Source organism: Trichoderma atroviride, chromosome 3, assembly GCF_020647795.1.
Source record: "Trichoderma atroviride chromosome 3, complete sequence".
In the NCBI taxonomy this organism is placed as follows: Eukaryota; Fungi; Ascomycota; class Sordariomycetes; order Hypocreales; family Hypocreaceae; genus Trichoderma; species Trichoderma atroviride.
Genome location: NC_089402.1, coordinates 2,100,669 through 2,120,926, shown reverse-complemented (window position 1 = coordinate 2,120,926; position 20,258 = coordinate 2,100,669). Strand labels below are relative to the sequence as shown.

Genomic DNA, 20,258 nt, shown 5'->3' with positions numbered 1-20,258 from the left:
TGTCTTTGATGACGGAGATGTTTTGGTGCCACCAATGGGCGTTTCTACAGCCTTGTGCAAATGGTTTTTTTCTACACTTCTTCTTGGTGGATATTTAATGAGAAGCCATGTTTTTTTCCAAATCACAGAATACATGTCGAGATTTGAGATGGAGTCGGTTTTTCTGCAAGATATTGCCATCTGGAATTCCATTAATATAACCGTTAACCTTGACCTATAACCTTTTAACTACCTAGCTATTAGCTGTCCTTAACCACCATTGCGCAAATACAAAGCCCATATTATTTTCCCCTGAAATATTAAACCCCCCCGTTTCATTCATTCGTTACATGGCCCTTTAACCGAAGATGATGCGTTCCTTTACCGCAGCAATCTTGCTTGTACATGACAAGCGGCGTGTCACCCTGATCCATCATGGTAACACTGCACGCGAATTCTGCGTGGCATCGAGCTCGGCTGCTCGGTTTCACTCAACATCCAAGAGTGTCGAAAGTTGCATCTAGCCGCAGCAGACGGTAGCCTCGTTGGCAGCACTGGTTTGCTTCGGGCTATGAGTGAGTTAGCATACGGAAGCCGTGAATGGCGAACCGAGACGAGAAGAAGCTTACCCGACGCTCAGAGTCTCCCACTGAAAGATGAAGGAGCCAAGGTAGGCACCGATGAAGATGCAGATGATGAAGTAACCGTTGTAGTACATGGCCAGCAGCATGACAAAGTACGCGACAGCAAACTGAACCATGTGTATCAACGCACGGACTGCCTGCTGGAGCACGCTGGGCCGGAAGGGAGGCATGGCGGCGGCGGCAGGGCAAGCCAGCTCGCGGCTGTTGACGGACTCGAGGCCCGTCTTGGTGGCATCGGCTGGGGCAGCGGGCCTGGCTGCGGCGGTGACGGCGGCAGGGGACGATTCCTGGAACTTGGCAGCGTGCTGCTGGACGATGAAGCGGTCGTACTCCTTGGACAGGCGGCGGAGGAACTCGAGGGCCATGACGAGGAGGATGACGCCGATGCAGGAGCCGGCGAACATGCCCTTGGACTTGATCTGCCAGGACTCGGAGATGAAGCAGGCGTCAATGACGTTCCAGTTCCAGAGCATCTGGTGATGGGGTCAGTTTGGGTTGCTTATGCTATTCTCATCGAAGTCACAGGACTCACGGAAATCTGGCATGAGCCGCCCATGCCCATCATGTCGCTCATGGAGCTGTTCATGGCACTGCCAGTGGGGCTGGAGCCAGCAGCCATGGTGGTGCCAGAGGGCATATTCATGATGGCTGATGTGTGATTCTGATGAATGGAGAGTTGGATGGACAGGATGAAAGGAGTCTCGGATCTGCTGAACGAGATGACAAGAAACAAGGCTGGAGCTCGAGCTGAAGAGGTCCAAGAAAGAGACCAAAACCTGGAGAAGGAAGAGAGGATGGAGAAAGAGGGAGGACTCCTTTCAGATCTCGGTAGATGCCAACTGCTGATGGGTTCCAGTCCTTATTTATACCCGCCGAGCACGGACGCTTCCTCAGCAATGAAAACGAGTGGCACACCGCTTACCGTGGAAACACAACGCAGGGGACGTGTTGCCAGATGGATGGCACCTCGGACAACTAAAAACTCGGGGAATAAGTGGCATCTGATGGGGGGGAGAAAAGGGCATTAAATGACTTGCAGCTTGGATTCATGTTGCAGCGCAAAAGCCACCCCTGCGTATCCACTCGACCGTTGGCCTTGGTAGCGAGTAGCAGTCAAAGAAAATGCTCCTGGACGTGTGCATGCAGCCTGTGAGAGCGTTTGAGCAAGTTTCGCAAAAGTCGCCGGATTGGCAGAGACGGAGCCAGGCCTTGTCTTTTATTACTTGCCTTGCCAAAATGTCGTCTGATGTTTTAATCTTTTTTTGCTCTTTTTGCTCTTTTTGCTCTTTTTGCTCTTTTTGCTCTTTTTGCTCTTTTTTTTTTTATTATATTTTCCTTCTCAATCTCTCTCTCTTTCTCGTTTTGTCTATTTCTTGCATCATGTGTCATTTTACCTGATGCTACAATTTTTAAAATCTCACGAGATGCTGTATTTTTATTCAATTTAATTCTTTACATAAAACGGCCGAAACAGGAAGCTTGCAAAGATCATCAATGTCTTGCCAGCCAAAAATAGAGCCGTTTTCACCACCATTGCCATGCAACCACCAACCAAGACACAGGCTGAAATGTCTCATCCAACACCAACCATTCCATTGTGCTACCACCGCATTTTCCCTCCCTTGAATCGAACACAAAAAAGGGGAGGTGGGGAGACGTTTGCAGAAAACCTGCTCTCTGCTCTCTCTCTTTGTGTGCATTGTTTCAACAGCCCTTTCCAATAGTAGTAGTATATTTTGTAAATGACCAGAAATCCGGGCCAGAAACGCGTTATCAGATATCCAGTCTCTCTCCACTATGCGTCAGGCCATACTGCTTATTAGCCTGAGCTAGAGCTCGAGGTCGACGAAGATGCAGATCTGGATCCATCTCCAACAGGCTCAGGTGGCGGCGAGTGGACAGCCGCCTCCTCCAGCTCTGCAGCGACACTCGGTCGAGAGGGAGGCACGTAGACAGTTGGCTCCAGAATCACATGCTGATCAGAAGCCGCCGACGAAGACGACTCCGCACGGGGCAATTCGTATGATTGCTGTCCAACTGCCTCGTTGTGGGCAAAGGCCTCGTTGGTGGTGGCATCAATTGCCGGTATCACAACTGGCTCGGCGGTTGGCGATGCTGGAGGGGCGTTGCTGCCATTGGTCTGGGCGTGGGAGTCCCAGTTCCTAATCGAGGTTTCTGCAGTCAGTATCTTGCATGCTGCTACCCATGAACATACGAGAGAAGAGGTGAAGCCCTTACTGGGGTGGAGGAGCCGTATGCTGCCCCTGCTCATCATGGCGGGAACTGGCATTTGATGCCTGGCTGGAGAAGCAGCAGCCCATTTCAAGTGCAACAGGCAGATTGGACAAGGAAGGAGAATAAAAGAATTCCAGTCAAATGTCAGAAAGGGTGTACAGTGGGAAGATATGATGAAGGCCTCTGAAGTCGCTGGAGAATCCAACCTTGATGGCATATGTCAAAGGAGTAGTTCTTCCGACTTTTTTTTTTTCTCGTTCGTAATCTGTGTTTTCCAATATCATCGGTTAGTCACGCGAGGAGAAGAAGAGGAAATAGAAAATAAGAATAAAAATAAAAGTTAGACGGCAAACGGAAAGACAAACAAACAAACAAGGCAGCAATTGTTCAATTCATTGTGCCACTCTGGCTGCCACTGACAGCTGTCACGGCCGATAACGCATGGTCCATAATCATGACAAGGTCAAAAACGAAGAAAAAGAGCCGAGACTCCGTTTTGCCTCTTTTGTTCCGGAGCTTCTGCGGCATGCCCTATTGACTGTGCCTCCTTTTTATTATCCGATTTCGTGATACACATGCAGAGGCGCAGTTGGTCTTGGTGTATATATGTATATACCTTATGGCCGTGATTGACTGCTTCACGGGGCATTATGTACAATTTGTTTCATAGTAGCCAAGGAAAAAACGTCACTCTACGGCACTATTACCGCTACTAAAGGCCCATCTCCGTGAATCACAGACACTCTCAATGATTGCGTGCATCTTGTTCGGCTATTCAGCAACAACTACCATCATTCATTCATACCCGCTATTGCCATGTTACCCATGCAGTCAAACAACCGCTCATGTGCCCACGCCATCCATCACTCGAAACTATATGTGACACGGTTTCCCGCCCGAAAAGCCATCCGTCAATCACCATCATATCCTAGAAGCCATGGAATGGAGCAAAAAAAGGGATCGAATCAGGCCATCCCCGCTTCGGCAACCAAGCCTTGTGTGTCTTCGGCTTCCTTCTTCTTCTTCTGCTCGTGGCTCTGAAAAGGAAAAAGAGTCTTTCCGTGTTCTAGATCGCTTCTAGTCTCTTTCTCGTGGCACAGCCTGGAAGAAAATAGCCAAGATTGTACGACTTCGGCATCTTCACGCGTACGCTTGTATCTGGTTACTGCGTTAGCCTCGATACCGATGCCTTTTCTGTTTTGTAACTTGGTGATGGTGAACCCTCACCGACATTTCGTTAAAGGCGTGTCTTACCATTCCAGTCGACTTTTTCTAGAGGTCGTTCAGAGGAACCGGAAAGTTCGTTGTCGGCTGTCTTACTTTCTTTTTGATCCTTTTGACGCATTTGAGGGTGGAGGCCTATTATCAACCTCTCCATCGCCATTTTCGTGAAGAGAGGAGACATTTTCATCTGGATGCTCGCCATTCTGGCTTTGCTGGCCACCAACTCCTTTAGAGCTTGCTCTATCGTGTCCGCGAGTTGATTCTCTAGCCCAGAATGCGACTTGATTTCGACGCTGCTCAGCTTCCCACTCGTCGTCTCGTGCACTTCCAGCCCCTTTATCATGACATATCCATTAGTCTTCTCTCCTTTCTGTTTCAATTTTTGGCCTTTGATTCATGTTTCACTTACCATCGCTTCGATGACTTCCGCCACCATATCCAGTGCTCCTCCCATTTCTGCTCTGGTGATGGCTGCTTCTTTGATGGCTGTTAGACCCGCTCTGTCTCGTCTTCTGGTGTCTCCTTTGCCGGCTCCGATGTTCAGGCGCAACATTCATTTCAAGTGAAGAAGAGTCATCGGTCCGTTGGCGCCGAGATTCACCAACTCTGCGCCGCACCAGCAGTGTCTCGCCATTTCTGACCGTGTAGTAGTACTCGTACTTAACTGGAGCGCATCTATACCTGCTGTATGTATCTGAGTTAAAAAAAAAAAAAAACATGTACTTTTCATCAAAAAAGACACCAACGTGTGTGTCACAGGGGAACTAATCACTTACGATCCAGAACGTCGTCGCCGTCTTGAAGACTTTGAGGGTGTTGAAAGACAACCACCCATTCTTTAATCGTTTTCTTTTTCTTTTTTTTTTTTCAATGAGAAAGAAGAGGTTGAGAACGCGCTGTATTTCTAGACAACAAGTAAAGACATACTTTTAGGAAAACGGAAGTGACTGTCTCGAGGCTATATAGCTATCAATACCATCTTTGATTGAGAGGAGGTTAATCTGTCATATGGCAGTTAGTCAGGGGAACTCTTTTGAAGAACAAAAGCTCTCAATCACGACTGTGTTGCCTTTTTTATTGTTTATCCAACTCAATGTGAAATTTAGCTTTGTCAAGTACTTGACGTTAAGACATTTTTGTTCAACTAAGCGCGAATGAGTAAGGCAGTCAGAGAAAGAGCAATGCAACTTTTGTTTTTTTTGTTGTTCGAGGGCAGCTATCAAGCAACCGCCAAAGCAGGATCATGGCACATGTACGGTTTCTTCACGGTTCCCGCTGTCAAGTCGTCGTCACCGCTGTCTTCAATACCGTGCTTGAACGCTCTCAAAAGAAGCGCAGAAAGAGAAGCACAATTCACTATATCAAGGGAACAAGGACACGGCACATTGACAGACATGAAAGAGCACAAGGGAGTAGGTGAATGGATGAGATCAAAATGCCAAAACGCAAAACTTGCCTGCAAAATTCCAACAAGACACGCCCCTTCTAAAACTAAACTAGACAGATGCTGAGAGAAAACAAACGAGTCTATATGAAAAGCTTGCCCATCCTTTTCCATCAGCGCCCAAACACGGTACTAGTATACACATTTTATGGAAACTCCATTCACAAAAGAAGGAGAGGGGAAAAAAAAGAGCCAATTTATGTTCGCCGTAACATAGGTACGGAAAGAGAAATCCCCCCCAATATTGTTCTGGCAGAAGCATATACACACGAATAAAAGCCATGACGCTACCCAAAGTCTTTTAAGCAAACGCTCCCACTGCTGCCATGAGCGCCGCGCCGGCAACGACCGAAAAGTAGGCCTGCACGCGTCTCTTGCCCTTCAAAATGCGATAGCTCTTCTCCGTCAAGAAGTCTTCGGCCAGCAACTGGACCAGGCCGGCATACACCAGCAGGCCCGAGGAGATGGCATTGGTAGTGCCCACAACCACAAGGCCCGTGGCGCTGCTCGGATCCCATTTCTTCTGCAGAACGAGGCCAATGGCCTGGCCGATGGGAGTGGTAGTCCCGTAGGCGAGGACCATTAGCCAAGGACGGATGGATCCCTTGGGGAACTGGATGGCCGCGATGCGGCTTCCCAGAGCCATGCCCTCAAACGACTGGTGGAAGCTGATGGCAACCAGGAAGACGACAAAGGCCGGGCCCGTAGCCACAGAGATTGCCATTCCTATAAACACACTGTGGAAGAGGATGCCCGCCTCTAACAAAAGGCACTGCAGCATGCGACGCTTTTGCTCTTCTGGCGACTGTGTTTGGTTACCGTCCAGGGAGTGGCGGTGGCCCGAGGTGCCGTTGGGCTTCGCAAGCGAAGAGTACTGGCCATTCTGGGCGCTTCCGCTGGCAGGGGCAGGATCAAGCTCTCCCAGATCCAAGTCGAGGTCTGAATCCCGATCATCGTCGTTGTCGGCGTGTTCGGTGGACTTGCGCCGCGGCACCATCGGACTCGACTCCGGCAAAGGCGAAACGCCGGCGACAAGGCCCTCGGACGCCTCCAAATCGCCCAGAGAAATATCCATATCCGCCGCTCGTCGTCCGGTCATGCGCGCCCGCCTGTCAGCCAGACCCTCTCTCGGCAGATGCAGCTCCTGCGCATCACCCTCGGCCTCGTCGTTTTCGTCCCAGAAATCGTGCGCATGCGAATGCGAATGGCCTGCGCCTCGAGCGGTCAAATAAGACTCGACCCCCACGACGACCAAGGCCGAGACCATGGCAATGAGTCCGGGTAGAGGAGTGTATCCCTTGCTGAAGAAGTACGGAAGACATGGGTCGGTTAGGGACGAGAAGGCGGTTGGGAGAAGGTGGACAAAGGCCGTGGCAATGAGAACGCCGGTGCCGATGTGTTGACTGTAGAATAATATCTCCTTTTGTCGATGTCCTGTCGTTGCTCGCCGTGAGAATAGCGGGAGGCCGCAAGCTGGCAGCAAAAACTCCATTAGCAAGACTTCTTCCTATAAATCCCCATTCTATCGCAATCTCGAATCGCCACAGGGTTGTTCTCACCAAGCGTGCTAAGTACCAGAATCAGAAGCAGCGCAAAGACATGCGCAGCCGTGTCGTACCACCCCGAATTGTGTCCGCCGCATTGGGGCTTCTCGCCGTCGTCTGCTCGTCTCTGAAGCTCAGCGCGCAGCAGGTTTGATGGGATTGACGCCCAGGCGTCTATGGGAGCAAAGCCTATCGCATCAGCCACTGCCCGCGTAACGTCCAGCCTGGAAACCGGTTTTGAGTGCCTCCTTACCTCTCGCCATCACCTCGCCGGCGAGGCCATCCATATCCAAGTGTCTATCTCGGATAGGACCGCTTGGAAAATCAATGCTTCGAACTGACACCCCGCTGGGACATTGGAGAGCGGAAAAGTCGAATAGTAAGCTGGAAAGCTGAAACCAGCCTCCGTGAACAATCAGTGACAAACAGTCGAAAAGAGGAATGAATAATCAGAGCCGGATGGATTCAATGGAAGTTGAAGTTAATCGGCCACATGGAGGCCCCTTCACGCCTAATCCTCGGCTGGAGGGGCTGAAACAGACGCGTTTACGTCCGCGAGCTCCGGAGGTCTGCGAGCCACTGAAACAGGTTCCTAGCTATCTGCCATACCTATAATTAGACCCAGGGGGGGAGTATTTTAGTATTCGATAGTCTGAAAACAGAATTATAGGCAGCTAATGCCTGTTACAACTCTCGTCTCTATTTCTCTGCTATGATTCTCTTGCAGTACTAGCATCATGTCTTTATATCTTATCGTAAAAGAAAATGAATTGCTAAATTCCGCTACATCCATACGTCATTGTGCTTTGAACCAATGGAGTCTCATCAAAGAGTCAGCTCCACAGTGATTAAGTCCGATGAGGTGAACGGAGTAAATTGCAATAGCACATCCAATTTATAATGGCATCCTGATCTCTAGTATCTGATATTGAGCAGAAGAGCGTCAAATAAGTCAAAACTCCAACTACTTCATTCCATAACCACTCAGGCCAACTCAAAAAATATGCCAACCATCGGCATCTTCCCCGCCTCAGGCGGCCTCGGCAGCAGCACTTACACCCATCTCCTCAACAAGGTGTCCCCTCCCAACACCGTCCTCATCAGCCGCCACCCAGACAAGACTCCCCAAATCTACAAAGATCAGGGCGTCCAGCTCCGCCAGGCTTCATACGAGGCATCGCCCGCCGAGCTCGAAGCTGCCTTCAAAGACATCGACGTCTTGTTCCTCATATCCTACCCCAGCCATGTCCACGAATACCGCACGTCACTGCAGATTCCGGCTCTGGACGCTGCCCACAGAGCCGGCGTCAAACACATCTTCTACTCGTCCCTCGCCTTTGCCCTGCCGGACAAGGACGCCACGCTGGCAGAGGTCATGGGCGCCCACCTCGACTCGGAGGCGCATCTGCGCAAACTAGCTGCCCAGGATCCTGGCTTCTCCTGGACTGCCATCCGCGAGGGCCTCTACCATGAATCGTTCCCCATTTATACCGCCTTCTTGGATCTCAACGACCCGACGACCACTGAGATTCGTATTCCCCACGATGGCTCCGGCCCTGGTATAAGCTGGGCCAAGCGAGATGAGCTGGGCGAAGCCTCGGCAAATCTGATTGCTCAGTACGCTCAGGACCCAGCCGCTTTCTCCTGGAAGAACAGGCTTGTAGCCCTGACTGGACCTCGTGAATGGTCTCTTGCCGATACCGTCCAGCTTCTCTCCACGGTGGCTGGCAGAGAGTTGCATATTCGAGAGGTTACCGTGGATGAGTATGCCACGCAGCCGCAGGTCACTGCAAAGTTTGGAGGCAGTCCTCTCGCACAGACTTGGGCAACTGCGTGGGATGCCATTCGTGCTGGAGAGACATCGCATGTATCGTCCTCTTTGGAGCAGTTGCTTGGGCGTCGACCAGAGGAATTTGACGTTACCATCAAGAACCTCTATCAAGCAGGTAAACAGTGATTTTAAAGCCGACGTGACGGGTGTCAACGAAATGAACTCCTGTCTGGTAGCACCAGCTTGTATAATAAAAAAGAAAAAAGTGATCAGGGGCGGAATAATTGCAAGTAAAATAGTATCGTTAGCATCTTCTTACTCAGACGTCTACACTGTCACCATCTCTCAAAGCACTGTGCAATTTCTGTCATGTTACATATCCGATTAGATCTCCAGTACACCTAACATGCATTGAATCTAGACACAGTTACGACTACCCAAAGACACCGAGTATCAATCACTAAGAGGAAGACAATACAAAAAGAAAGTATTGTAAGAAAAAAACGGATGCGGCACTGTTCCAAACCCAGTCAAAGCTAAAGGGTATCAATTCGTCAAACCCAGATCCACTGGTGTTGATGTGGCCGTAGCCTAGCGTTGGAAAGACTTATTGCCTCCCAGTCAGATTCGCAAGTGCAACTCAGTTGGCGTTGGCTGCGCATAGACGCCTTATCCAATCCATTTCGTAAACAGACAAAAGATATCATATCGTTGAGCAAAGTTCCTCCCATGGTAAAGGGGGGGAAAAAAGAACCCAGCCGTATTCGCCACAAATTCGCAGATAAACGCCCCCAAAGAGAAACTGCAAGAAATTGAGACAAGACGAGAGAGTGGCGGTATTGAGTGAGAAACTGGTAAAAACAAAAAAGGAAAAAAAAAAAGAAAGGGAAAAAAAAATTTCAAGTAGCATGCTGTATACTGCAGCCCAGGTTCCGTCATGGGTTATTCGTAATTTGGGAAACACGGCGATAAAAAGAAATGGCAAGTCAATGCCTGAGCAGAGACTGAGCGATGGATAAAATTCGAAGTGCAAAGTAGCCAGCGGCGACTTACATCATCATCATCCTCAATGGTCCTTCTCTCCAGAGATGGAAAGATATGTTGAAAGGGATATCATCAACATCATCAAGGAAAGAAAAGTCAAAGCAGCCGGTTTAATAGGCGGCGGCAGTATTGGAGCCCTCGCTAGTAGCAACGGCTACCAAGGCCTCCAGCCGCCTCAACGAATCAGGGTTGTTGGAGCGATCTTGTTGGCGTTGCTGCTGATAATGGGCCTGTTGCTGCTGTTGATGTTGTTGATACTGCTGCGGCTGCGGCTGTTGTTGCTGAGACGGCGGTGGCGGTTGCTGGTGGTAATGGACTTGTGGCTGTCGCTGCTCTTGAGCTTGCTCCCGCGCCGGAAATCCAGCAAAGCCTGTGAAGTTGGGATGAACCATTCGATCGACATGAGGATTTCGCGCATCAGCTGCAGGGATTCCTTGATACCAGCCGTGTCCCTTGCCTTCTCTGACCGAAGCTAGGGCGGGAGCTGACATGGTATGCTGGTGAAAGGACCTGCTCGGCGCGGCTGGTGGTGGCACTTGGTGGCTTGGCCGCGGCTGCTCTTCGAATCGAACAGTTGGCTGGTTCATACGTGCATGTTCCATTTGGTTTTGAACCGCCTTGTGGACCTCGGACGCCCACATTCCCGCACTGTCACGAGGGGGTGTCTTGTGTCCTATATCAAGACGGCCAAGGCCACGCTGAAGGCTGACGTCGTACATGTTGAGGTTTCGCCTCTCGTCAATAGCCTCCATTACAGGAGGTCGATGGGTAAGCTCGGAGTCGACAGTCATTGGTGATCCGTTGCGCCTAGGTGGAGTACCTGTCCGAGGGAGAGGATCAAAAGACTCGATGCCAGGTAGGCGAAGGGTAGATTGAGGGTTGCTGGGATTTGCAATGGGCGGCGGAGGGTTTGGCCGCACTGATTGGCTGAGGACAGCATTCAACTGGGCAGTGCCGCTGAAGCTACGGCTATCGGGATGCCAGGTTCGCCGTCGCCATGAGTCGTCGCCGCCGGTGCTGCTCGCCACCGAGTCTCTACGGCCCGGAAACCCAGATGTCGACATGGTTGGCGAAGAAACCAAGTTTGCATTCGGAGACGAGAGGGCGCCGGCGTTGGAGCTATTGACAAGCATCGGCCCCGGCCCGCGGCCCGGCATCTGAGCCTGACCAAACTGGAAGGGAGTGGTGCCCGATGGAACGCTAAGCCGGCGGCCAGGAGTCCGCGTACCCATGGAATACATGCTCTGAGATCGAGAGTGTGAAGATGACGGAGAAACGCCGGCGCTCCATCGTGGGCTGCTCTGGGCCGTTGAGAAAGTGGCAGATGTGGGCGTGCTATAATCGCCTGGAGACTGAGGTCGGTAAGAAAAGGTGCTGTCGGTGCTGCTGCGATAGGATTCGAGCGATAGCCTTGAGCGGGGATCAACGGCCATGACAAGCGGGGGCGGGCGCCGCCGAGGGTCGTTCTGGGCGCTATAGGCCGATCCCACGGATGTGATGCTGGAGATGCTCGAGGTCGAGAGAGACTTGGAATGTCCTCGCACCGGGCCGCCAGCACTGCCCCCAGTAGAGGCTCTCGCCCTGTTGCCAGCTTGTCGAACTCGATCAGTCCTGATCTGGCGCTGAAATCTTGATCCAGTAGCTGCAAGAGAGTCGATCGGAATATCTTCATTGACGTGAACGGTCTGGGCATGCTGCCTCAGATTGTCCAGTCTTGAGAATCGCCTGGAACAGTGACACTGAAAGGGGCGCTCGCCAGTATGCTTTCTATCCAAATCGTTAGCCGCATTTTTTATTCAAAAGAAAAAGAAAAATAACAAGAAAAGCAAAAGGGAACAAAAAGGTTTGAACGTAGATGGACTTACCGAATGTGCCTTGCCAAGTGCTCGCTACGCGTAAAGCTTAGGTTGCAAGGTGGATAATCAGTGCAATAGAACCGTTGTGACTTCTTTTTCTTGCCTGACCTTGTTCCATCCGCATTTACACTCTCGGCGTCGGAGCCGGCGCCATCATCGATAGTTCCAGTCTCTCCATCGGATTCGTCCATGTCCACATCCAGCGAATCTCGCTTGGGCGACCTCGTAGAGTGCTGAGAGTCATTTCGGTGCAGGCCATTCTCGGTGGATTCAGAGGCTGGTGCCGCTTGAGAGAACGGGCTTGTTGGCGGGGGTCTCTGGCTCGTCATGTTGATGCTGCTAAAGGTGGCTCTCGTAGGCGTCTTGCCATCGTCGGATGGGTGTGAAGGCTGCAGCTGTGCCTGCGGCGCCGTGCTAGGACGGGGAGATGAGTTTCTCGGAGACATGATGATGTCTTGCTTAGAAATTTCCGCTGCGAGAGGGGTGTTGACGGGGCGAAAGGCAGCCGCCATGATGGGCGCAGCGAGGGCGTCCGAAGAATGTCTGTCGACGGTGGTCACAGAGCGCCGGCAGATGTGCAAACTCGTCCGCGGTGCCGTGCCGAGCCGTGATGCTGGAAGGAGGGGAGGTTGCAGGAGGAGGCGATCCAACACAGACGGATTACGCAAGAGACCGGGCTATGGAGTTTCTGCGGGTACCGTCAGGGCAGAGAGGCAAAGCGAGGTTGGTGAAGCGGCGACCAGCATCCGGCGAGGAACAAACCGGACGTGATGGCAGCTTGGCGGATGATCTGGGCTGTAGCGAGCATATAGATCGATCCGGGTCGGGAGGAAATCGACACAGGACGGTTGTGGTGGTTGGAGAGGTTTGGAGTTGTAAGATGCTGCGGAGAGCCAAGGTCATGGGCAGAAGGCTGAAGTAGGGCCGAGGGGGGAGGGGGAAAAAAAAGGTGGTGGGGGTGGTTTGTTTGAGGTCAGCAAGGGAGGCGGAGGCGGAAGGTCAGGAAGGACAAGGGGCCAGCTAAGGTTGCAAGGGAGACTGGCCAGAAAGCTTGTGGGCTGTAGCTTTGGCAGCCTGGAGCAGAAGGGCAAAGGCAAAAGCGCGGCCAAAGCTTGAGGATGGCGTGGGAATTGGTGGTGTGAATGGGAAGGCAAGGAAGGGAAGGGAATGGGTGCTTGCGTGAGACGGCGCTGCGTTCCAGGTACGGGAGGCTGGCAGGTGTCTGTCGGGCCTGTACAGCAGGTACCTGGCCTGGGCTGGGCTGGCAGAGGTCAGAGAGGCGCTACACTAGCACCGTCCAGCTGGAAGAGTCGGCTAGCGGTCCAGCTAAGGAACTGTGTCGCGGGTTAGTGCCGTGCGACTAGGTACGAGGAGCACTGAGGCGCTGCCCAAGGCCGGAGCGCCAGTTGGCTGGTCGGCTGGTTGCGGACGGCAGTGCAGAACATACAGTATACAGTGGGTGGAATGCTAGCCTGGACGTCCGAGGCAGAGTAGACTAGTAGTTACTGGATTGATGTTAAAAAAGAAAAAAAAAGTGTGCATGTCCTTGTAGTGCGAGGTGGAGTGTGATGGTGGTGGGCGGGCAAAAGGCGCTTCAAGCATCTAGCGCTGGGCATGCCTGTCTGCTCCCCGCTAGCAGCAACGGTGGCCAACCTAAGACCTGCGCTGAGGCCGTGCCATTGGACGATCGCCAGGATCAGAATCGGAAACTCAAAGACGCAGCAGCTGAGCGAAGCAGCAACAGCAGCATCGACGAGCCCAAGCAGGGGGGCTGCCGGACCCTGCGATCGGTGACACAACGATGCGCGCCTGGGTCGGCCTAGTGCTGGCTCTGGCTAGCGAGCGAGCGAGTTATACAGTACTGCCGGCCCCTACGGCGGCACAGAGTTCAGCAAGCCCAAGGCGGCGCGAAGGCGAAGTCATCCACCACGCAAGGGGCAGCGTGTGTGGCGATGTTCTTGCAGCCTGTCCTGCCCTGTCCTGTTTCGCTTCTTCTGCTTCTGCGTCTTCCTTCTCCCCCAGACGGCGCCTCCCACGGGTGGAGTCCGGATCCGGATTGGCAGGGCAGGGCAGGGCAGAGGCGCCAACCAGACCTCGTCGTAGCGATGGGCGCGCCCGTTTTATGGAGCAGCGCTGGTTGGACAAGTATGCGGTGCGTAGCGGGTACCTGCTGGTTGCGCAGAAAGGCTCGACTGTTTGCCTACAAGTGCGAGTAAGCCAGCAGCATGGCATGGAGCCTCGTTAGTGCTCGGCAGAAAATCACACGCTGGCCGAATGTGCCTGGACGAAACGGGACAATTCGACAGCAGCTGCGGGCAGACTCGGGCGGTGCCTTTTGTGTGCACGATTATGATGATCCCTCCAGTTTTTGCCGTAGCGGCCTGGGTGCCTGTAATACTACTAGTAGTACAAGTAGGTCCCTTGCCGGCTTCAGATTGCCATTGATATCAATACATGTAGGCATATGCGCCGACTAACTAACAGATTGAGTTGAAGGCAGCACGATGGTTGCAGATGTCAGAGCAGCAGTAGCCTCTACCTTTGAGATACCCGCCCATCAGCCGTGGCAAGGTTCCATATTATCAGCTTGCGCTGAACCTACCACCCTGGGGCAGAAGCTCGTACTTGTTCAGTCCTGTCCTTTAGGTAAGGTAGGGGCTTGGCTTTTTTGGCTTCGTCTCTCCTCTTCGGGAAGGACGGAATCCCATGTATGAGGCGGAAGACCGCAGGGCCAGATCGCAGCGCGCTACTGGCGGACAGCACAGAATACGCATTCATGTGACACTCTTTTGCCCTTGTATACATACCTCCCTGGTCCGGCGCAAGTCGTATTAATGCGTGCTTTTTGCGGCCAAGGGAGGACATGGAGGAATAATAAACCGATGGGTGCTGGAAGCTGCTGACTCTGGGCTGGACTGATACGAGCGCTGGCTGGTGCTTGAAACGCACCAAAAGGCAGCATGACGAGGCAAAGCGGGCAGCGTCACAGCCAGCTCGACACGCCGGGGAGGGGGAGCCACCGGAGAGGGCGGGACGGCGACAGCAAAACTCAGATGGAGGAGGTTGCCTTACTTTTCCGCCTCAATAAGCTCCAGGCGGGGAAACATGGCAAGCCGTAATGCCAAAGGGGTAGGGCACAGGATCAAGAGAAGGAAAAGAAACTTCGACAGTCAATAGTTGGCATGCCACCACAAAGTTTCGCCTTTTGCTGGCTGGCGGTGGGTTGCCCAAAGCAGGTCAGCGAGCTCGCTGGCGACTCTGCGCGCGGGCGCCTAAAAAAAGATGTACCTCGACACTAGGCATGACTGGCAAGGATACCTGTCCCTGCTAGCGAGCGTTACTGACGTAGTAAAGAGGGGCCGACGTAAGGTACAGGTCATCTGCGACACCTTAGCGTGCGCGGCCCAGGTACATCCACGGCAATCCAGTGGGCAAGCCTCTTTTTGCTCGACGATGGCGTGGGACCAACGCGTGGCTAGCGGACGCCCGTTTCTCAGGGCCTGGGCCTGGGTATGCGTCTGCGTCTGAGTCTGAGCCCGAACCCGCGAGAGTAAAAAGAAAAGAGATAAAAAGAGAGACGGGGAACAAGAGATGGACGACATGACACGACGAGACACGACGAGAGCATGACGAAATCTGGGCCGAGCATGGCCGGGAGAGACATCTGTCTGTTTGCGGTGTCCGCCGCTGGCAGCTTGGATGTCGTTGTTGATGCGTCAAAGCGTTAATTCATACAAGTATGCTCTGCTTACTACCATCTAGGTACTTCCGTCACGATGCACAACACCGCCTTCACGTGCAATCCATGGGTTGTATTCATTCATGGATTCTATGGGAATGGATCCGTGATTTGTTGCCGCCCAACTCACTCAGCAGCATCGTCAGCATCGTGCCTTGATGGTGGCGCATATGGTGATGGTGATGGTGTATACACAATATACAAGAAAGGCAGATGGTGCCACAAGATTGTCCAAGTCACTGATGCCGTACCGCACCCTGTCCCATGCCTCCCGTAGGATCCAAGACTTGTGTCTCAACACCTCAATCCCATATCCTGACTGCATCCAAGAGGTCCAAGAAGGAGAGGAAGAAAAAAAAGTGGCCTCTCGCTCGTAGTGTAAACTTTAGCAGGACGGCCAAGACTCCACACCTGCTCGATGCCTGCCACCACGCAACAAGGCGCTAACAACTGCCTAGTCGTGGGCGCCTAAACGCAACATTAACGCTTCAAGTACCCACAATTATAGAAATGCAAGTGATATATCGACTTTCAAGCCCATTTTGAATGAGTGGCCCTTTTTAAGTTGCACTCGCGAAACAAAGCTGAGCACTGCTGTGCTCGTTTCAAACATCAACGCAGATGAGGAAGCTCGCTGTACATGCCTAGTATTGTAGACTGCGGCAGTAGAATGTGGTAGGTCGCTTCTGAGCAACCCATTTTAGACTCGTTCTCCCTTGGTCAATACACACATAAACGGTATAATCCCGATATGAATTCGTAGAGCTGCATCATCGTACAAGTAGGTACAGTAGGCCGCTCACATGGCTGTCTCAAAGAGCCTCAGCGGCCCAACCACCCCCTTCTCGTCCCATGTTACGGCCTCAAATCCCCACAAAGCCCACCCGCCTGGCAACATATTTCGCCCGTTGCTCCTACCGGCTTACTCCGTAACAGACCTACAACCAACACACTTATAATTGTCTCTACTTGGGTAGCGCCCAAGTATTAGATTGCGAGTCGCACCATTTCCCCCGACTCCGTCTGATAGGTCCAATATCAATGTGCTTAGTACTAGCAGAGAGCCATGTCTGTATATAGCAATGACAAGGATCTCGACCGAGTATATGGAACGGTTCCCTGCATAATCTTTTGGTGCTATGACATGTCCTAACCCGAGGGGGAAACATGCATTATACTGCACGTACTGCAGTGTTCACAGAGTACCGAGATAGACAAAGCCCAGGTCATGTCATGCCCCTTCACTTGTGGCACTCATCACTCTCTAATCCCGCCTCCTTTCAAGCAGTTGTGCCACAAGCAGCGCCCGCTTACGGTCGTACGCCAGACCGATGAGTTCCTGCAAAAGGGCAATAGTTCAAAGTAGAAACGCCCCACGACAATATCGTCTTACAATTAACGAGAGCGTCAGTGGCTTGAAAAAGCAGATCGTCCCCTGATGTAAGTGCCGTCATATATACATGCCCCTTTGTACAGGTAGATCCGAATGCCCGAAGGATAATCGACCGGCTATACCTCAGGTTGGCAACATGCTCCTCATCTTCAAGAGCTTGACCGACCGACCCCTTATCTCTTGGGCCGGATCAATTACTCCTGTTACCTACATAAACTTACATACCGCCACACCTACCGATGCCAGCTCCATCGCTCCCGTAGCCGATATGGTATGGGGACTCTTGGGCGGGTAATAGTAGTAGTGGTACATCCCGCCCCATGCATGTCTAGTATACATAGCAACTCAAAGCTAGATTAGACAGAGAGTGTGAATGGAGTAGGAGTACTAGTAGCCTGTTTTAGTTTTCTCATTGAAAGCTCGATTTGCTCGGGTTCTGCCGAGTTCAGGTGCCACCTATTAGATACATTCTCCATAGGTCTAGATAGAAAACTACCAACCAGAAAGAACATGAAAAGCCCCTTGCTTCGTTCGCGTGGATAGCACATTGGAGTAGTATAGGTACTCTTGTTTCGACTGCTACTGCTCTAGATGTGATTATATGGGTCTTGTAAACTCCCAGACCCCTGCTCAAGCACTCGCAGTAGTGGTTGATTCGAGGTTTCATTCCGTGAGATCTAATCTACGGCTTTCATACAGACATAATCTTTCAGGGGTCCATTCCCAAGTTCGAATAACGCATAGTCCCCGCCTAATAATTCTGTTTTGGATTTACCGTATTCGCAATGCCAGACTTTCGTTTGTCGTCATACATTACTCTAGTCGTCTTTCAACAATAATCAAAAAATACTCTCGTAATTAGGGTTCATTATGCAATATCGGTCGTCCATACGTGGTCATTAAACATCCAGCATGCTTCTAACTTGCTGTGGTGGAGCGGCAGTGGAGTCGGTAGTATCTGTACTGTCGTTCCTTTGCGCATTATTTGACCCGTCATGCCGGGTAGAGCGCCCCCCGATCTGTATCGCTATAGGATGGGGGTCCGTCTTGCGATATTTCGTGAATCCATCGTTCTCTCTGAGCCTGTCTCTCGGCTTCCGCGTTGTTGGGGAAAATCACGCCGGAAGCGTCTTCAACGACCCGCTCGTTGTGGCGGCGATCAGACTTTCCGGTATAGCGACGTGACTCGCCCATGGACGACAAATTACCAACGCCCGCTCTATCAACTCGGGGGTTGTGAGATAGACTGTTCATCTCGATTGTGTTGTTATTAGAGCGGGTGACCAAATCACCTCCCAAAGGTGGCTCTCTCTCCTCGTCTTCAAACCGGGCTTTGAGCCCACGCTTGCCTCCAACTTCATTGACATTTTGTGTAATCTTGTCTCGCAAGGTGTACAGGTGTTCACCCCGGACACGTCTCCACCATGCTGGCTTCTTGACGATGCCAAGCTCCTGGTCGATGACCTCACCTCGCTGTCGCCTCTGCGCAATGAGAGCTTTATCTTCGTTGGGGCTCGCGAACCCATATATAATTTGCACAAAGAGGATGAGTAGAGGGGGACCGTAGCCCCAGGCGAATATGACGGGTACAATGCCGCCGTAGCGCATAACTGAAAAGGTCCAATCAAACGAAATAAGTACCTGGTAGGCAACGAGGGCGAGGCAAAGAGGAATGGTGAGGACAAATCGCATCGGAATTGCCTTGATGAAGCCCCATGTCCGGTTGAATATTCCACGGTTCCGAGGCTTATAGTGATAGATGGAGTGGCGCAACGAGTAAACAATGGTAAGTGAAGCAATCACTAGGCAAAAGGCTCCAGCTTTAAATCGCGCTCCCGTAGCAGTGGGAATGGTCTTGGCCAGAGTTTGTTCCGGTGATCGCTGCATTTCCACAAACGTCCAGCTGCGAGGCACAACAAGGAAGAAGTTCTACAGTGAACTATGTAAGTCACGGACACCAAGAACACTATTTCCAAAAAGAAAAGGGGGGGACTCACCATCCATATCCAAAAATAAACCCATAATGGCAGATAAAACTCTACTTTGGATCGCCGGTCGTCGGTTCGATATACAAAGGGATTGGGGTCGACGAATTGCCTCTCTTGCCAGCTCCCCCAATGCCTAACCGACTCCCAGACCAGCGCTACTGTTCCTTGACAAATGAGGAACCAGAAGAAAGAGGTGACAATGATTGGCAGTTCCTGGACGTGATACCGGTCAACGTCGATATTCGTGAATAAGCTGATCAGGGCGCATGCGCAGACAAAGCACCCCCAATACCACTGCCAGCGTCGACCTATGGGATAGAAGCGCTTCTCCTTGGGCAGGTACATCTTGCCATGCTTGGCGAGGGTAGTGAGCGTCAGCATCAGAGCAATGCCAAACACGGCCGCAAAGCCAATTCCCACGTAGCCCCGGACCCCGATTGGGTCGACGGCGCTGTAGCATTTGGTGGCGTTGATGAAGCTTCCATTGGTGTAAAGCAGAACGGGCTGGTACGGCTCATACGTCAGATAGCACTTGGAGTTGTTGGACAGGGTGCCGTTGCTGTAGTACGTGTAGTTCCAGTGCTTGAGCGTCGTGAGGTTGAAATGGATGCCCCCAAAGACCGTGTCCGTGCTGTTGTCGCCGTCGGGGAAGGACAGCAGGTCCCGAGCGTCGAAGACTTCGTAGCGGACCATGGCGTTCGGATCGCAGGGACTCGCGCTGCCGACCAATGTGTCGGAGTTGCTTTGCGCTCGGAACTCTCTGCTCTCTACAGAGATGCGCCGCTGTTGCTCAATGCCGTCATCAGTGGCGAAGAATCGTTCTCTAGGCCGGCGACTCTCTCTCGTTCGCTGGCTGAGCGGAATTCAAAAACAAAGCATAAAAAGGTGTAAAAAAGGGAAAAGGGGGGGAAGGCTTAGCTAGAGCTAGAGCATTTGCGTGGGAGAGAATGCAAGATGCGCATTGGAGACGAGCAATTGGGGCGTGGCGGGTTTGGCTACAGGCCAAGGGCCGATGGATGCGCTGCCGGTGGTGCCGCGCACACCGTCAAGTCCAGGCTCTAGCAAGGACGAGCGGTGCTAGCAAGTCTTGGGTCTTCGCTATAACGATATTTGCGAGATTTTTTGGCTGTAGCTGTTCGTGCCCTACAACTGCTATGCTCTGTCTATTATCGGTCACTTAGGGTCAAAATATCAAGATGCTCATTGGAGGATAAGAACATCACTGATGAGAATCTTTGGATTTGAAGTCCATGCCGTTGACGCTTCAGGTGCCGATTTAGAGTGCGTTTTAGCGCCAAATGTTTAAAAGCATAGCGCGTCTTTAGCCCACGTCTCCGCCAACCTTGACGATTCGGAGGCTGTCCGTCTGTCGACAGAAGCATGCTACAAGTACATTC

General features: G+C 52.0%; 8 protein-coding genes across 8 annotated transcripts; 2 read left to right on the top strand and 6 right to left on the bottom strand.

The window, feature by feature from the left end:
- Window positions 1-499: 499 nt before the first annotated feature.
- TrAtP1_005906 (uncharacterized protein) lies at window positions 500-1,266 on the bottom strand (the record flags this gene model as incomplete). The annotated part of the gene is made up of 3 exons (XM_066112909.1): window positions 500-548; window positions 609-1,096; window positions 1,156-1,266. The coding sequence occupies 3 exons, from the start codon at window positions 1,264-1,266 to the stop codon at window positions 500-502; spliced, it is 648 nt and encodes a 215-aa protein (XP_065968995.1).
- A 691-nt stretch (window positions 1,267-1,957) lies between these two features.
- Window positions 1,958-3,278, bottom strand: TrAtP1_005905 (uncharacterized protein). The gene has a single exon (XM_066112908.1). The coding sequence runs from the start codon at window positions 3,073-3,075 to the stop codon at window positions 2,443-2,445; it is 633 nt and encodes a 210-aa protein (XP_065968994.1). The 5' UTR covers window positions 3,076-3,278; the 3' UTR covers window positions 1,958-2,442.
- Window positions 3,279-3,516: 238 nt separating this feature from the next.
- On the bottom strand, window positions 3,517-4,536 carry TrAtP1_005904 (uncharacterized protein; the record flags this gene model as incomplete). The annotated part of the gene is made up of 3 exons (XM_066112907.1): window positions 3,517-4,047; window positions 4,113-4,416; window positions 4,492-4,536. 3 exons carry the CDS (start codon window positions 4,534-4,536, stop codon window positions 3,824-3,826), a joined length of 573 nt encoding a protein of 190 aa, XP_065968993.1. The 3' UTR covers window positions 3,517-3,823.
- A 949-nt stretch (window positions 4,537-5,485) lies between these two features.
- Window positions 5,486-7,761, bottom strand: TrAtP1_005903 (uncharacterized protein). Its single transcript, XM_014082583.2, has 3 exons — window positions 7,324-7,761; window positions 7,086-7,244; window positions 5,486-6,999 (listed from the first exon to the last, which is right to left on the bottom strand). The coding sequence occupies exons 1-3, from the start codon at window positions 7,355-7,357 to the stop codon at window positions 5,828-5,830; spliced, it is 1,365 nt and encodes a 454-aa protein (XP_013938058.2). The 5' UTR covers window positions 7,358-7,761; the 3' UTR covers window positions 5,486-5,827.
- A 209-nt stretch (window positions 7,762-7,970) lies between these two features.
- On the bottom strand, window positions 7,971-13,249 carry TrAtP1_005901 (uncharacterized protein). The gene is made up of 2 exons (XM_014082581.2): window positions 11,751-13,249; window positions 7,971-11,652 (listed from the first exon to the last, which is right to left on the bottom strand). The coding sequence occupies exons 1-2, from the start codon at window positions 12,251-12,253 to the stop codon at window positions 9,996-9,998; spliced, it is 2,160 nt and encodes a 719-aa protein (XP_013938056.2). The 5' UTR covers window positions 12,254-13,249; the 3' UTR covers window positions 7,971-9,995.
- TrAtP1_005902 (uncharacterized protein) lies at window positions 8,074-9,027 on the top strand (the record flags this gene model as incomplete). Its single annotated transcript, XM_014082582.2, has 1 exon — window positions 8,074-9,027. The coding sequence occupies one exon, from the start codon at window positions 8,074-8,076 to the stop codon at window positions 9,025-9,027; it is 954 nt and encodes a 317-aa protein (XP_013938057.2).
- TrAtP1_005900 (uncharacterized protein) lies at window positions 12,352-12,663 on the top strand (the record flags this gene model as incomplete). Its single annotated transcript, XM_066112906.1, has 1 exon — window positions 12,352-12,663. The coding sequence occupies one exon, from the start codon at window positions 12,352-12,354 to the stop codon at window positions 12,661-12,663; it is 312 nt and encodes a 103-aa protein (XP_065968992.1).
- A 3,899-nt stretch (window positions 13,250-17,148) lies between the features above and the next one.
- TrAtP1_005899 (uncharacterized protein) lies at window positions 17,149-20,089 on the bottom strand. The gene is made up of 2 exons (XM_014082580.2): window positions 18,871-20,089; window positions 17,149-18,802 (listed from the first exon to the last, which is right to left on the bottom strand). The coding sequence occupies exons 1-2, from the start codon at window positions 19,552-19,554 to the stop codon at window positions 17,867-17,869; spliced, it is 1,620 nt and encodes a 539-aa protein (XP_013938055.2). The 5' UTR covers window positions 19,555-20,089; the 3' UTR covers window positions 17,149-17,866.
- Between the last annotated feature and the right edge of the window lie 169 nt (window positions 20,090-20,258).